The sequence below is a fragment of the Pteropus vampyrus genome, unplaced genomic scaffold (assembly GCF_000151845.1).
Source record: "Pteropus vampyrus isolate Shadow unplaced genomic scaffold, Pvam_2.0 Scaffold101, whole genome shotgun sequence".
Classification (NCBI taxonomy): domain Eukaryota; kingdom Metazoa; phylum Chordata; class Mammalia; order Chiroptera; family Pteropodidae; genus Pteropus; species Pteropus vampyrus.
The window spans coordinates 576,594-592,900 of NW_011888882.1; the positions used below are offsets into that span (position 1 = coordinate 576,594).

The 16,307-nt window shown below is 32.4% G+C and overlaps 1 protein-coding gene across 1 annotated transcript in view; it reads right to left on the minus strand.

Annotated features, from left to right (window-relative positions):
- Window positions 1-16,307, minus strand: part of RFX6 (regulatory factor X6) — a 54,543-nt gene that overhangs the window by 31,952 nt on the left and 6,284 nt on the right. Inside the window, exons 4-5 of the mRNA XM_011364763.1 lie at window positions 5,977-6,054; window positions 4,811-4,838 (exon numbers count right to left, since the gene is read on the minus strand). Coding sequence (XP_011363065.1) covers window positions 4,811-4,838; window positions 5,977-6,054 — 106 coding nt within the window. The remainder of the gene's footprint in view (window positions 1-4,810; window positions 4,839-5,976; window positions 6,055-16,307) is intronic.

The following is a 16,307-nucleotide window of genomic DNA, read 5'->3' on the forward strand; positions in this document are numbered from 1 at the left end:
TTCTTCCTAGTTAACATTTCTTCATGCTATTAATAAATGATTAGATATTCAGTACCATAAAAGTTCTATAAATCTTGTAACCATTTCTTAATTATTAGTCATTTAGGTTGCATACATTTTTTTCACTGTAGTCAATAATAATTTCGTGCCTGATATTTTGTCTGTATTTTCTAATATTTCTTTATGTGAGATTCATACAAGAATGAAATTAGTGGGAGAAAGAGTATGAATACATGAAAGACTTGATTCAGATCTTTCCAGAAAAAGCGGTCTCTACCAGCAAGATATGAAAGATCTTATCTCGCTACACTTTCATCAGCTTCATAAATTTTTAACATGTGATAATTTTATAATTTACAATGTTATTTTAATTTTTATTTATTTGGTAGTCCATTTTTCATGCATTTATTGGCCTTTTCTTCCTTATGTGTATTGTCTATTCACATTTTTTTACTATTGATTGTAGTCTTCATATTTTTCTTATAAATTGGTAAGATTTCTTTATGTAGTAGAGCTATTATCCCATTGTCATATTCACTGAAAATATTTTCCCCAGTTTTTCCTTGACTTTGAATTTCGTATATGATGCTTTTGATACAAAGAAATTTTCTATTTGTTTTTGTTTTTTCCTCCGAAATCTCTATCTATCCAGAAATGTAAATATATGCTTCTTTTTATATTTTTATATAAGAATAATTTATAATTTCTCTTTTTATATTTAATAATTCGTGTGAAATTCATAAATTTCATAAATTGAGCTATAGAAAATTTTTTCCAAAATTGTCCATTTTTCTAACATTATGCCCTGAAGAATTTTATTTATTTATTTGGTACTCCAGCTTTCTCCAGAAGGGACTTAAGACAATTTATCGAAAAATATTTTCCTCCTTCATTGGTTATAATGTCTCCTGATGATATACTAAATTCTTATACATACTAGGATCTTTTTTTGTATATATAATCTCTGTTGTTGATGTGTTCTTTCTTCAATTGAGTCAGTATCATAGTGTCATAATATTTTGATATTTATCAGATGAATCTCCTTTTGACTATTCTTGTTTACATTTCTCTTTAACTATTAGTTGCTGTATATTCTTCTAGATCAAGTTTATAGCCATTTTCATCATTTCAAAAAATTATTTACGCACTCAAATTTTTATTAGAGTATTAAATGTCTAAAATAATTTAGCAAGAATTGGCACATTTGTAATATTGAGCATTTTCTTATCCAGGCATGAGGTATGTCTTTTTTATTTAAAATTTTATTTTATACCTGTATTTTTGTTTGAACAGGTAATATGCTTCTCTTAACTATGATTGCTCCTAAATATTTTGCATTTGTGCTGCTTCCTGCAATTTAAATTTTATAATGCCCTACTTTTCTTACCTTCCTCAGAGACTGTTCCCAGTCTCTCTCAGCAGGGGATCTGTAAGAAAATTAAATCCTAGAGAAAAGGATTTGAGTTACCATTTTCTCAATTCTCCCAAGGATGGCATTTATGTAGTGCCATTTTAGATACATAAAGAGCTCATTCCTTACATATAGTGGGTGTCTTAGGGCAATTAGGGCTGCATTCTGTCTGAGCACTCTGATTGAGAGGAACTGAGACTTTCTTTAAATTTTTCAAACTCCGTTTTTCCCTGTGATTTTCATTCACCATAGATGACGTGACTACTGACTAATTCCTTAGAGTGAAGTCTAAAACCACCAAACTACCTCAGTTTTCTGCCACAAAATCTACAAATCTAATCTACTTGCATCTGAATTTACCCTTTCCTCTTTCCAGTTTTAATTAAAGAAGTGTTCCCTCTCTCTAGGGTCTCTTCCTCTACTCTGAAGCTCTTCCCTGCCCACCTCTTTAGTGACCTTGTACTCTCAACTCTCTCCTTCCTCTCTTTCATATCTATCATCACTACTTTTTACTGGATCCATCTTACCAACATTAGAACGATTGTCTAATCATCCTTCAAAAGTAAATTTCAAGTCCTCCTCCAATTATCACTCTCCGCTTGACTAAATTTTCTACATTCAATACCACTTTGCACTAAATTTGCAAACCAGTCAAACTCGGCTCTCTCCTGAAAATGCTCTCCCTGATGCCATTAATTACCTCCATTTAACTAATTTCATAGATATTTTTCAGTCTGTATCTGATGACGTTTTAGTGCCATTTGACAGAACCATTTTTTCTCTCAGCTTCTCCTCCACTACATTATTCTCTTTTCTTACCTGTCTGAATTCTCCTGTTATTCCGCTGACCCTTTTCTTCTACCCCACTTTTCACAACTTTTTCTTGTAATCTCTTCATTCATTATTTTCCCTAAACATTTTTATAGATTACAATGGCTTCAGTTATTATCAAACTAAATATCTAAGTCCTCTTCGTCCAATCACATATCTCCAACTGCCCACTCCAAGTCTACACTGGATGTTTCAAAATAATATCAAATATGGCAAATCCCAAAATGAACCCATTATCTTTCTACTCTTCCTATCTGCTTCTCTTCCAATGTTTCCTAGTTAAAAATAAGTCACTTCTCTTCATCTCTATTATACTAGTCCAGATATTATCTTATCCAGCCTATCCATATATCTATAACATTGCGCTCCTCTTCTTTGCCTTCCCATATGCCAGTAGTTGACATTTGGCAATGGCAGAGACATTTTTGGTTGTCACAAGGTGGAGGGGGGTTGCTACTGGAATCGAGTGGGTAGAAGCCAGAAACACCGTAATGCTGCTAAACATCCTACAATGCATAGAACATTCCTTACAACACAGAATTATCTGGCCCAAAATGTAAGTAATACCAATGCCAAGAAACCCTAACCTATGCTGTTAAATCTGTCTGGACCACTCTTCCTCTCATTTCTCCTCCAAACTTCCACTCCTTAAATGTCACTTTCTATGGGAAAGTGGTCCTTAACCACTTAAACTAGGTTAACCCCCATGACACTCTTTATAATTACTTATAATTACTTGTTTAAGATATATTTTCCCACTATACTCTAAAGGAGCAAATCTAACCTATAACTCCAAATAGCTATTGATTAATTATCTTAATCTGTAGCTAACCTGTAACTCCATATAGCTATTGATTATCTTGACCATGGGTTTTAAAATATAAAACTGTACTAAGAATATTTAAAAAAACAAATACATCTCTCAGCCTCAGTTTCCTTAGCTGTAAACTAACAAGATTCACACCCATTTCTCTACCCCACTGATATTAATGTTCATATGACTTGAAGCTTATGTAGGTTTGCATTATAAGTCTTGGATCCTGAGCAAACTATGATGGTTGGTCATCCTAAGTACAGAATATTTTTTAATTTCAACTTTGTTAAGTGAATATTTTATTATCATTTTTAAAAAGTATCTAGAGTAGTTCTGAGCCTTTAGAAAGTCCTTAATTGTGTTAATTTCTGAAATCATCATAATAACAATACTCTATTATTGCTTCAGGTATCTTTAGAAAAATAACTATATAGCCTAACCAAAGTATTTTATTTTTGCTTTATTGACAAAATCTATACCTGCATTTGTAGTGTACTCTTCTAAAGAAGAAACAGTATACTTGAAAAACAGTTTTCTTTTCTTCTATAAAACGAGGCTTGCCATACACGTGCTATATCAGCCGAAGGCTTGCTAGTACCACCAGCTTAACCAAAGTGATAGAAAAAACATCTGAGAGAATTTACATAAATTCCCCATTGACATAAACTTCGGTCAACTGAAGTGTATTTCTAGGCCAATATTTTTGCACTTTCACAATTGTTTATCTAATAAAGAGCTATTATTTCATTGATTAAAAGGGCAATCTAGAGGATTTTATCATGTAATTAGCCATTAACTGCATTAAAAACACTGGTGGAAAGAAATTAGTCATATCAGAGGGTTGGGGGCTTTATACGATTTCTTAAGATAATATGTTTGCATCATTTCACCAAACTAATGGAGTTACAATTTACCTCAGGTCCAGATTTACTACACAACACATTGTCATGTGCCCTTAGTTCTGTGGCACCTTTTTTTAATGATTAATTAACCTGAGGATAATGAAGGCCTTATCATGTGCCTAATTAGCCATGCAGTCCCTAATGATAGTCTAACTCATTTAGATAAAGTCAGTTTGCTGATCTGTGATTTGGTTGAAGGCAGGGAGGGGAAGGGATTCTAGGGAAAAAGTGTGTGTGTGTGTGTGTGTGTGTGTGTGTGTGTGTGTGTATTGTGTGTGTGTGAGAGAGAGAGAGAGAGAAAGAGAGATATAGCCTTTCTTCTTAGCTCCCACCTCCACCATTCACCTCCACCTCACTGCAGAAGAGATCAGCAAACTGACTTACACTACAAACACACACACACACACACACACACACACACACACACACACAGTGGTTAAAACAAACCATAGTGTAACATTTGAGCTCTGGATAACTGTTAAAGGTTTTGTTTAAATAGGTATGTTCCAAATACCAATTCTTTTTATAACCTCAGCTTTAGGCTTTCTTTATATTTCAATGGAAATTTTTTGGAACAGTAATGGTCTTTTTTGAAATCATCTATCCAATATTAGGTAAAGATAATTGAAAAATCACCCCTCCTATGTTAATTAGAAGTCATTCAGTAGGTCTATGTAAAAAGTCATTAGCTATCCCAAACTCAGCTTAGCTCTGTCTGAAATCAATCATTCAAGGGACTCCTGATAAATAACATTTATTTCTATATTTGTCAACAAGGGTAATTAACACTTATTGTTCACCTTGTAATATATATTATAGCAGATGTGAAATAGAAATGAAAATAATTCTTACCTCATTCTTCAGTTTGCTTCCAGAAAACCTTAAAAATCAGTATATATTTTGTTAGTTAAAAAAAATTTATGATTATACACACACACACACACACACACATACACACACAGTATAGCACTCAAAGAAATACAAAGAACCTACAAAGTAGTAAGTTCATACAATGATTAATGAAATAAATCTAGATAAATTTGTTTGATTTTCAAAGAGATCCAAGCATCTTTCTCAATTTACTAAAAACAAAATGTCTATTAAGGAAAGTAAAATGAAGAATATTTAAGAAAGTCTTGTAATATTTGAGGCAAACAAAGAACACTTGATATTAACATTGGTGTGTGTTCCAGCCTGCATTTACACTTTATAGTAGATATTGGCTAGCAAGCTGCCATCACGTTCTCTGTAATATCTGAGCTCAACTTACTATGACTCAGGTCACTAAAATTATTTTTTCCACAGGATACTTTACTTTATAAAATAATTCATTCATTTGAGAGCTCAAAGCAGTTCTCAATGAATCATACCATAAGTCAATCTCATATGCAGATTTAATTATTCAGAGCCCCAGCATTTAAAAATAATAATTGTATATTATCACTGGTTTCATTGGATGTCACCTTATTTATCAATAACCTCCTCATGATAGTTAATGGCAGATTAATGTGTTCTTTATAGTCATTTCTGTTTTTTCATTCAGTGAAAAACAGGTCAGTAGAATTATCATACTAAGGTAAGCTGATATTCAATGTTTGTGATTAGAGATGATTATAATAAACTTGTTATCTTTGCAAAGTGCCAAGCACATAGATCTTTAAAATAGGTTATCTATTAGGGAGGAAATTACATTTTCTGCCTTTATTTTTATTGAATCCAGCCTGAAAATAAATTCAGCCTATGAGTAAATATTTATTTAAAAGCAATTTTGCTTCCCTGATTTTCCCTTTTCATATCTCTAGTGCACCTGGTTCACCATTAATTTCTCATTGATAATTGCAAATTGTATAAATTTCCCAGTAATCTAGACTACTACATGTGTCCATACAAAGTTGAAATTAATATCTGATTAAAAGAAAACATTTCAATAAGCAAAATTAGTAAGTCATTTTAATAATAGATATTTTGAATATTCAAAGAAATGCAGAGAACTTGTCTTGAAGATAGTAAAACTCTACCTTGTCAGGCCCTTTCCAGAATAAACGGAGTGGTAATATGCACTGCTTTCTTTGATGCCAATTCCATAATAATGATACCTAGAGCAAGAACAGGAACCAGTTCTGTGTTAATGCAGGAGTTTTTTGAAGGTGGGAAGATACTAAAGTGTAACTGAAATAAACCACCAGTAAGAACTGCAACCCACTGATCACCTTCATTTCCTGAATTTTTCAAGTAGCATCTCAATGTGCTAAAACCCTCTTTGATGGTAACTAATCTTAGTTATAGCTGTATTTCTAGCTCTAGGCTTGAAAAAGATAGGAAAATCACTTACTGTCAATCTCATTCAAACCTCTAAAAAAGTTGGGTTTCAATCCTTCCCCCTAAATTGTAATTGTAGTCATTTAACTGTAAGCACTTAAATCTGTAAATGTAGGCATTGCTTCTAGGTATATCAAGTGTATCTATTTACATATGGCTCTGTTCAATTTGAATTTAATCAGTTGAATAAGAAAATGGTAGATTTCCTTCATAGTGTGTCTACTGGATGGAGAAAAGAGTACGACATATGCATGAAGAAGATATTGACGTTATGAATAGGAATATGTATGAAGCACGTGACCCTTTAAAAGTTATTTTCCTCATGAGGAACGAGGACCCCAATTTACTGTCATTTTCACTTTAATCTTCTGTGCAACAATAAGGGACATCTATCTATGTCATGAATCAATGGAAATATGAAACATGGAATGTAATAGTGTTGCAAATAATTTTTCAAAAATGTTTCTATGAATCCTGAGCCACAAGCAAGCACAGTATAACATCTCAGCTAGTCTCAAATTGTAGCATATTCTTCTCAATTGTAGGCTCCTGATATATTACAAGCCCAAGTACAAATGTTACAAAAGTTATACAAAACTAGCCAAATAGTGGGTATTTAGAGAGGGTGGCCAACGCCTCTATCTTCTGCTTCCACTCTCCCTCCTCCCACCCTCATGTAGCACCACTACCTGTTTGGTTACCAATCATTTCAATTTGCATTCATCAAAGATCAGGAAAAGAATAAAATAAGAGAAAAAGAGAACTCTAGTGTAACACTATTCAAATTTTCATTTTTTAGTATCACTCTCTGAGTTTAAAATGGACGGGACAATGAAAGATCTAAGTTTCAAGGCTCGTTTTCTAACTTTAGCAATAAAGAAGACACTTGGCAGAGCAATTCCACCCCCTAAATGTTTTCCAGGCCCAGGATGAGAGTACGAATGGAGGCCCACATATCTTATACCTAATTATTTAAAATGTATAAATCAAGCTAACAAATTGCTAAATAAAACGTCCCTGTCCTCCCATCTTGACAATTTACCTCCATACTGTTTTGGCGGGTAGGTTTGAATTCAGAATTTCTAGACTCCTAGAGTTTCATGTGGGTACATGGTGGTAGGAAAGAGCCACCCTCAACCCCCTTCTCTTCTCTGCCCCTGCCCTTTTGTTCACTGTGAGGTGACCCTTGAGGCTATGGTATAGCCTCCATGTCCAACATCCATCCACACACACAACCCCCAAATGTCTGTCCCCCGGCCATCCCTCAGGATCGATGGGGAAGAGCTCCACATAGGCCTGGAAAGCAGGCCAGAGGCTTTGTGAAGAGGATATTCTTGGGCCCCAGGAACTTGGAATGTGGACTAGAAGGAAGAAGTGGTTTATGAGTAGACACATTCACTTAGGCTATGGACTCCTTGTCTCCTGGGGAGGGGAGGATTTGGAGGAGGGCCATGACAGAGCCCCAGTGTGAGGTCCAGAGACGGCTTCTTTCTCATTAGGTTCTAAGGGCAGTGCTGTGATGTAGAAGTTGCCTCTAAGGACCCTGGGCCATTTGAGATGGAGAGAAAAGAGTTTTTAAATATGAAAAAATTACATATATTATAAGAAATATTTTCAGAAAGAGCTACTATATTTGAGAAATAGTAATGAAGGGTGATCAAGATAAATGAAGATATTTTATAATTGTAACAGAATAGAACCAGGTTTTCAAGTCCTCAATTATGGTAGAAGGACAATACTAGCCTATTACCCTGAACAGAGGGGCTCATAACTGCTCAATTTTTACAGTACGAAAAATAATTCCCTAGTCAATGAGAAAAAAGAACCTCTAAGGTTTATTGAAACGAAGGGAGAAATGGAGAAAATATGAAACTTATGGAAACTCCAAAATATTGTACTGATTTGTCTCTAATTAGAAACGAAAAGAAGGAAACTTATTTAAGTCATTAAAACCTCACCAAAAGCAGCTACATTAATAGAAATAGATAAAAGAAATACCTAAAAACCATGAACAAATTAGCAGATTTAGATGGTATTTAGCCAAGTACATTAGAATTAGTTAATGAACCAAGAATCTGAAATAAATATTAATGTTTCCTTTATTAGATTTTAGGACTAAGATATCAAATGAATTTTTTTTTATATTAAAGAAGAAATGCTTAAGAACAAGGGACCCTATTACAATGACAACGCAGTATACTGTAATTTTATGTTCTTTTGTAAAGCTTTTGTTTTTTACATAAATTCTATAGTTTAACTACATTTTAGTCACCTGCTGAAGTAATATATTTTAAGCATTGTTTTAAAAGTTGATAATCCTATTTTATTATAACTTTATCTCCTTCTCATCTATCTTTTTTCATCATGTAAATAATATTATATTATTATAAAGTGATTTGCTATGCAGATTGAGATAAAACTACATTGCCCTCATAGGTGGTAGACAAAAATATTAAGACAAGTCAAGGGATGACCATGAATTTAACAAATATTAGAGGGTGTACTATGTCCTGACCACTGTGCTACAATGACGAAAAAACTGACATGAAAAAACAGGTCAGGAACGTGTATGCTTCTGACGTCTGCCCTAGTTCATGGCTTCTTGAATCAGCTCACATGCCAGTCATGAAACAGTGACCAAACTGATCAAGCCAGAGGCACATTTTTCTTTCATTTTAAAAAATCAAGTAATGATTATTTTTTGTAAAACTTGCAGCATCCCTTAGGACCCAATAAATACTGACTAATATGAATTTGCAAATTTTTTCTTACTTATGACTTTTAAGAAAAGGATATTTTCATCACGCAATTCATTCATTCCTTATTTTAATAAAATGACTATTATTTTGTCTCTGCCCTTCCAATCATTAAGGCAAAATATTTTTAAAAATAAATGTACTTAATGCCACCACTCACATTCTAAGTCAAGATTTTATATCTATCAAAATATTAGAAAGTTCTTTTTAAGTAATGCATTTTATTCATAGGTCAAATAGAAATGACACTGTAACCAGACACACACTGACATCGGAGGAAGGTAATTCAGTTGGCTACACTCCACTCTACAAAGGAGAAAGAGCATGTCCTTTTCTCATTAGCAACACTTCATCATTTAGATATATTGCTGTAGCTGAGCATGTTCTATTAAAACAATCTTATAATGTACCAGCTGATAGAGAACAAGTGAAACAGTGAACTCTCTCTCTTCTTCAAACATATATTCAGTGCTTACTGCATGCTAGGTGCTGAGGATTCAAAGAGAGGAAGAAGAGGGTCTCTGCCCTGGCATACTTGACAGTCTCACAGGGGAGAAAAGCATTCAAAGAAAGAATTGCAATACCAAATTAATATGTGCTTAAATTGAAGCAGGTACTAGTAGGTAATAATAGAAATAGTTACCATTTATTGAGCACCTATTACATGTAAAGAACTTTATGGATATTTCATCTCAAATTTCCATAGCGGCCTGCAACTATTTCTCCATTTCAAAGCAATTCAAAAGGTTGTGATTTTTCTGAAAAGATTGTATGAAAACGTTATGGTTTTGAAGACAAAATTCAAACTCATAGCTCCCATAGAGCACTTTTTGTTTCAATAGACCATGTTGCCTCCATACTCAAAAAGCAAAAGATGAAAGATAGATGATAGATAGGTAGGTAGATAGATAGATAGATAGATAGATAGATAGATAGATAGATAGATAGATAGATAGATAGATAGATATAAATAGACAGATTATGTAAATTGATACATACAAGTATAGTTGTATCTCAATTTTATTTGTAACTAGGAATTCTTAAGTGAAATATAGTTTGAAAATGTCTTCACTCAGCATACACACTCCCTCTTCTAGTTCAGCGTGAATTATATTAGGCACTGATAACTAAGATGAATCATTAAGAACTACACCATTGATCTGGATGTTTCATATTTGAAATTCTATACATAAACAAGGACACCCTCTGGAAAGTACGCTCCTATGATAGGAAACCAATAAACATTTGCTGAATTAATAAATTAATAACATAAAAAGTTAAAAATAGCAAAGAGTCATAAAGAAAACTTTTATATACAAGAATTTGTCAAAAAAGCATACATACAGATAATATCATATGTTTAAGAATATGAGCACGATTTTAAATTTGGTAGAGACTGAAGAATCTCTTGTCTAACGTGATGTAAGTAAATCTATTACCTCCTTTAACCCTACACCGGTACTGTACAAACTTATCTATTACTATCAGAATACTTGTTCCCCATAAATAACTTGTGCTTTCCCACCTTGGTGCCTTGACTTTGCTGAGCTCTCAATTGGAAATGCCCTCTTCCTTCATATCCTCGTTTCTTACCCATATCTCAAGGCATAGCTTTAATGCATGAAGCTTTGCCTGGTCTCTCAGACATAACTAATTTCTCTGTCCTTTGAACTCCTTTCCCGGTCATTTATTTGTAGCTTTACACCTCATACCATTGGTATGTGTATATATGGATTATCTCCCCTATTAAACTGGAGGAAGAGAATTATATCTTCCTTCACTGTATTCTCCCTTAGACATTACTATAAAGAAAAATCCTCATTTATTGGATGAGTCTATGTATCCTGCTAGGACTCTAGAACCTGATAAAGCACAAATTCTCTTAAAGCCGATAGTTTTCAATAATCTTCTAGCACTAGGCATTTCCAGGTTACCAGTAAAATATTGGGGTTGAACAAAAGTTGTATACCTAAACAATATGTATAAATGGCATGCAATCAGTGTATTTGGGTAGGAAGAACGCTGCTAGGAATATAAATCTCTATTTTGCAATGACCATTTTAATGCTTTAGCATATTACATTTCCAGTTTTTTTCTGGAGCCAATAATGTAATTTTTCTCCTTTACTGTTCCTTTTAGTTTAACTAGATACATGTTATCATCTGAGTGATAATTTAGTGTCTTTGAGAACAGAGAAGAGATATTAAATGAGCACCTTTCTGTTCTCACAGAGATAAACCTCATAAAACTGGAAAGAGAAATTTTACGCAACATAACTTGAATTTTTCATCTCATTTGCAACGTCTTATAGTATTATTTTGTTGTTTATATATTTCCCTAAAATAAACTTGCCAGGAAATATTTGCCAGAAATATTCTAGTATAACAAAAACATATGCTGGTGCATGTTCAATAACAAAAGTGAGGCTTTTCACTGTGGAATAATTAGTTGTTTTAATTTATATACCATTACCCAATGCCTATCTTGTAGGTTACTATGAATAAAAATTATCAAACATTTCACTGATCATTCTCCCTATATGATTTTTATCCATTTCTATTAAAAAAAGATATATCAAATGCTTAAAAATCCTAGATATATTAACTAATTTCTCTAAGAAAATGTTTTCATAATACAAGTAGTCTTTGTGATGAACTAACAAAATTATATTCATTCGTTAACATCAACTGTCTTTATCCTTATATTAAGTGACAAATATCATTTACATTTTAGGAATAAAAAAGAATTCTCCATTAATTTTTGTGTCCATATTTTAAAGTTAACATGTTATAAAATGTAAGAGATTTTTTAAAGTTAACATGTTACAAAATATAAGAGATTTTTAATAAGACAAATGATATTATCGTTGCTCTTCTTTACTACTAAAATATTTATATATTTGTGTCTAATACTTTTCTTCTTTTGCTGATTTATACTTACACCTATATTTCTTCTTTTCCATTTTGGTCGTTATATAGAATTCCTGAAACATATGTTCTCACTGAGCTAGTAGCCCTAATGTTAGTTTACATACACAAATGATAACTGATAAGGAAATGATGGGATTAAGCTGTTCAGGGACTTGCAATAACTTACTGTGATAAGAGCAGCTGCCATATCAGTTTTATTAACCCACTAAATCACTGCTAATAAGTAAGATAATAACTTTTGTCTATCATGTCTGAAAACCAAGATTTGACTGACCAAAGTCTACAAGAAATTAAAATGTAACTTCAAATCAAACAGGCTACCATGTGCATGAAATCTACCCAACTGTGTTCTCCCTTACTCCACTGAGCTATTCTGAGCAAGAGTGGAATATAGACTCTTTACTCATCATTTTATCCCTAGGGCCTAGTCAGCTTCAGTAAATGCTTATTAAATAAATAAATATTAAATGAAGGTTTTTTGACACCAGGTACTCTACCTTACTATTCTTTGCATCTCAAAAACTCTTTAGTACCATGCTTTATACATCAATATAAATATGATCGCTCTTGATATAATACATTTATAAGATAAAATAAGCAAATTACTTTTTGTTACCTTTTTGTATCTATAGAATCTTGGTTCATTTTTATTTATTCGAAATCTAAATTTAAAAATATTCCACGGGAAAAAAAGTCAGCTGTATATTTTTGGCATTGGTGGTAAATCAAAGAGAAGCTAAGAAAAAACACAAAAGCAAAGTCAGTTTTTATCTTGGTGTTGAGAATGAGCAGAATTGCCATTGGAATTGGTTTTCTTGACAGGGAGGAGAAGATAAGCGTGAAGGAAGGGATGGAAAACTGAGCTGCTAAAGCTGCCTGCAAAAGGACTGGCTTTGTCCCAAAAGCACACTTAGGGTAGATGCTCAAGAGTGAGGCTTTCTGACCCCAAATGTTAATCTTTAGAGACCTTTTTTCATAACCATCGGTGGGAATGGTTTCTTATGAGGAACAGGAGACTTTCCACTGTAAACAAATTATTCAATTTTTAATTGCTTATAATTTTGACAGTGTCATCACTGGCCCTACATAATGATTCTGTCTATTTAGTTTTGTTGTCATTGTGGTTATTTTTAATGTATCTGTTTTAAATATTTTCTCTCCTCCTTTTGATTCAATAAATTTGGGGCTTATTTTATTTAAACTGTTTTCATCTTTCACTTTTTGATGAGAGAAAGAGGTAGCACCTACACAAAGGGGAGTTGTGAGGACTGACCTTTTTAATACCCAGGTGTTTTAGCACTTAGAGAAATAGAACTTGAAAATAGACACAGAATTTACTCCTATTTTTCAGACTCTACTAACCATTTCTTTGTCTCCATAGATCATTGTTTCCCAAACTTTTGGATTTCATACCAGTAAAATCTGGAGAGTGACATTGTTCCATGGACCCTAAAAGCTTCTAAGGACAATTTTAGAAACAATGGTTCATCTTGCACCCACAATACAGAAGAATCTTTTGAGTTAACTACTATCTAAATAAATTCTGTCTGAAAGACCCAAATGAAATGATTGAATATACTCTAGCTATTCTATGAGAATTTGGCAAAAATTGAGAACTTATATTTTTTGATGACCATCATCAGTTGCACATATTAATATATTTTAATATATAATCTATAGAAGTTGAAATAAATTAATACCAAATTTATTTATATTTTTGAAATAATTCAATAATTATTTAGTGATAGTAAGTGTAGGGCACTATACCTAATACTACAACAATAAAATAAGTTTTTCAAAATTATTAGTAAAACTGAGAGAAATTATAAATTCCTGTTTTTCCAAAATACGCTTACTTCTTCACTTATTTTCTGGTTCATCAATTGTTCATACTTCTATCGACATAAAAGTATCTTTCATAAAATATAAATTTTTAAAATATTAAACAGCCATTAGAAATGATGATTGTGAAAATAATATACCAATATATAGAAATGTTTAGAACAAAAATTAAAAGTAGAGAGTTAAATTGTGTTTGTTCTACAAATTTGCTTTCATAAAAAATACAAATATACCTAAAAAAGTATAAAATAATTTAAAATGCCTTTTGATTGAGGCTTGAGAAACCGTTATTAGCTCTTTGAAGAAGAATCTAACATATTAATAAATTTTAAAAACTTAGATCAGAAAAAATAATCAAATTTATATCTCAAAAAATCAAAAGTTCAATGAAACAATTGTTTTATTGATATGACTGGTATCAGAAAGAAAGGCTTTACTAGTTGACAAAGCACAAACTTTAGCACCAAATAAACTTTGATTTAAATGCCATAATTGTTATTTTATAGTATCTGAGTGGCCTTGGGCAAGTTGATAATCTTTGAACAAGTTTCCTCATTTGTAAAACATAGGAATTCGAATCTTATATCGTCATTATAAGGATTACAGTGTGTGTGTGTGTGCGCACGCACACACGCATGTGTGTAGTACTCAATAAATAACTTAAACTGTATTGCTGATATCTGAATGCACTGAGTGATTAATTTCATATGAAGAATAGTGAGATTGAAAGCAAAGTCATTTCTCCATTCATTCCTATACTTTATTTCATTTAATTTTCATATCAAACCCATGAGATAGATATTGTATACCTACTTTATTGATAAAAAGCTGAACAATTCAACTAGTGTCATAACAGCTCTATATAGAAGTATAGAATTAAAGCAAAGATTTGTCCAAGTTTACACTTCATGCTCCTAACCATTAGGCAATGTTGCCTTTTGACATATACTATCCCCCAAGATAAAAATCTAAGAGTATTTCTTAGAAATAAAAATAGAAAAACTACCTGGCTAAAAATAATTACACCAAAACATTACCAATTACTAGGTACACAAACTTTATCTCTTGCCATATCTTTCAATATCCTTAGGTTGCATACAGAAATTTTCTTTTTCCCCATGAAATCAAAATACCAAAAATATAATAGTCAAGTTATAAAAAGCAAACGGCATATCAGGAAAATAAAGAAAATTCTAATTGTTATTTCTTCGCTCTTGGACACCTCTGCTCTTGGATATCAAACAAATTACCTGAAGCCACGATTTATTGTTACATAAACCTAAACACTGGAGCCTCATTCTGTCACAAAGGACAGGGTTAATGATTCATCTCTAATCTTAAAGCCTCCTTCCAGGATTAATGGACTTTTTCTGCAACCTGCCTGCCTGCTTTCTTGTAGATTTTGTGAAGAAGATTTCTCTGCATTGCTTTGCCTCTTTTTCTACTACCTATCTACTTCAAACACTATCTGATCTTTCCTCCACACACAATTCAGCAGAAATCAAATTCAGCAGAAATCGGCCAGATAAACTGAGTCAACTTTAAAAAAAAACTGACTTGATTAGAAGGAAAAGCCAATATTATCTTTCAACCTAGCACTTTATTTCTCCTTCTCAGGCCACAATACTGTTAACATTCATTGGAATCAATTAAATAAATACTAATTGATAATCTATTATACATCAGGCAATGATAGGATATGAGAATGAATGAGACAAAGTCTATCCTCCAAATACTATCTGTTGAGGAAAAAAATTAATGAATTTCGCATTAAGATAGGTAGCAACAAATTGCTATAGAGTACCAAAAAAGGACTTAATAAATCAAGAGGCTAAGAAAATATTCTGAAGAAGTTCATGAGACATTCTTTTAAATGGATAAGATTTTGACATACCTATAGGAAAAAAGTCATTGTCAATGGAGGAAGACAGCAGAAATCAAAGAGTGACTATTGAAGGTGATTCAGTAGATACTGGGAAAATAATTTGTTGAGAGCATAGGCTTCATGCTGAAAAGATTATAAAATAGAAAATTGGGTTGAGACTAAATCATAATTGACCTTGAATGTCAAGGTAGGAAAAGTTTGTTTGTAATAGTAGAAATTATGAGCTAACTAAAGTTTCTGAGCACAAGAGAGACATGATTGAATCTTAACTTTAGAAGGTCAATTTGGAAAAAAATTATATGGAATAAACTGGAAAGGCAGAGTCAAAGCCAGTTTATAAAAGTGAAAATGAAGAGAGACAGATTCAAGAGAAGCACACAAAAAGGACTTCCTTTTAGGCAAGCGACTAAGACTGAGATAGATAATAGGGTGGGTGCTAGTCACATGTAGGTATTACTCGCTTGAAATGTGATTAGTCTGAACTGAGGTGTGCTGCAATTGTAAAATACACACTGGATCTCAAAAACTTAGTAGAAAAAAGATATTTCATTAATAATTTTTTATTTTGATTACATGGTAAATTATAATGTTCTGGATATGTTAAATTAAATGAAACA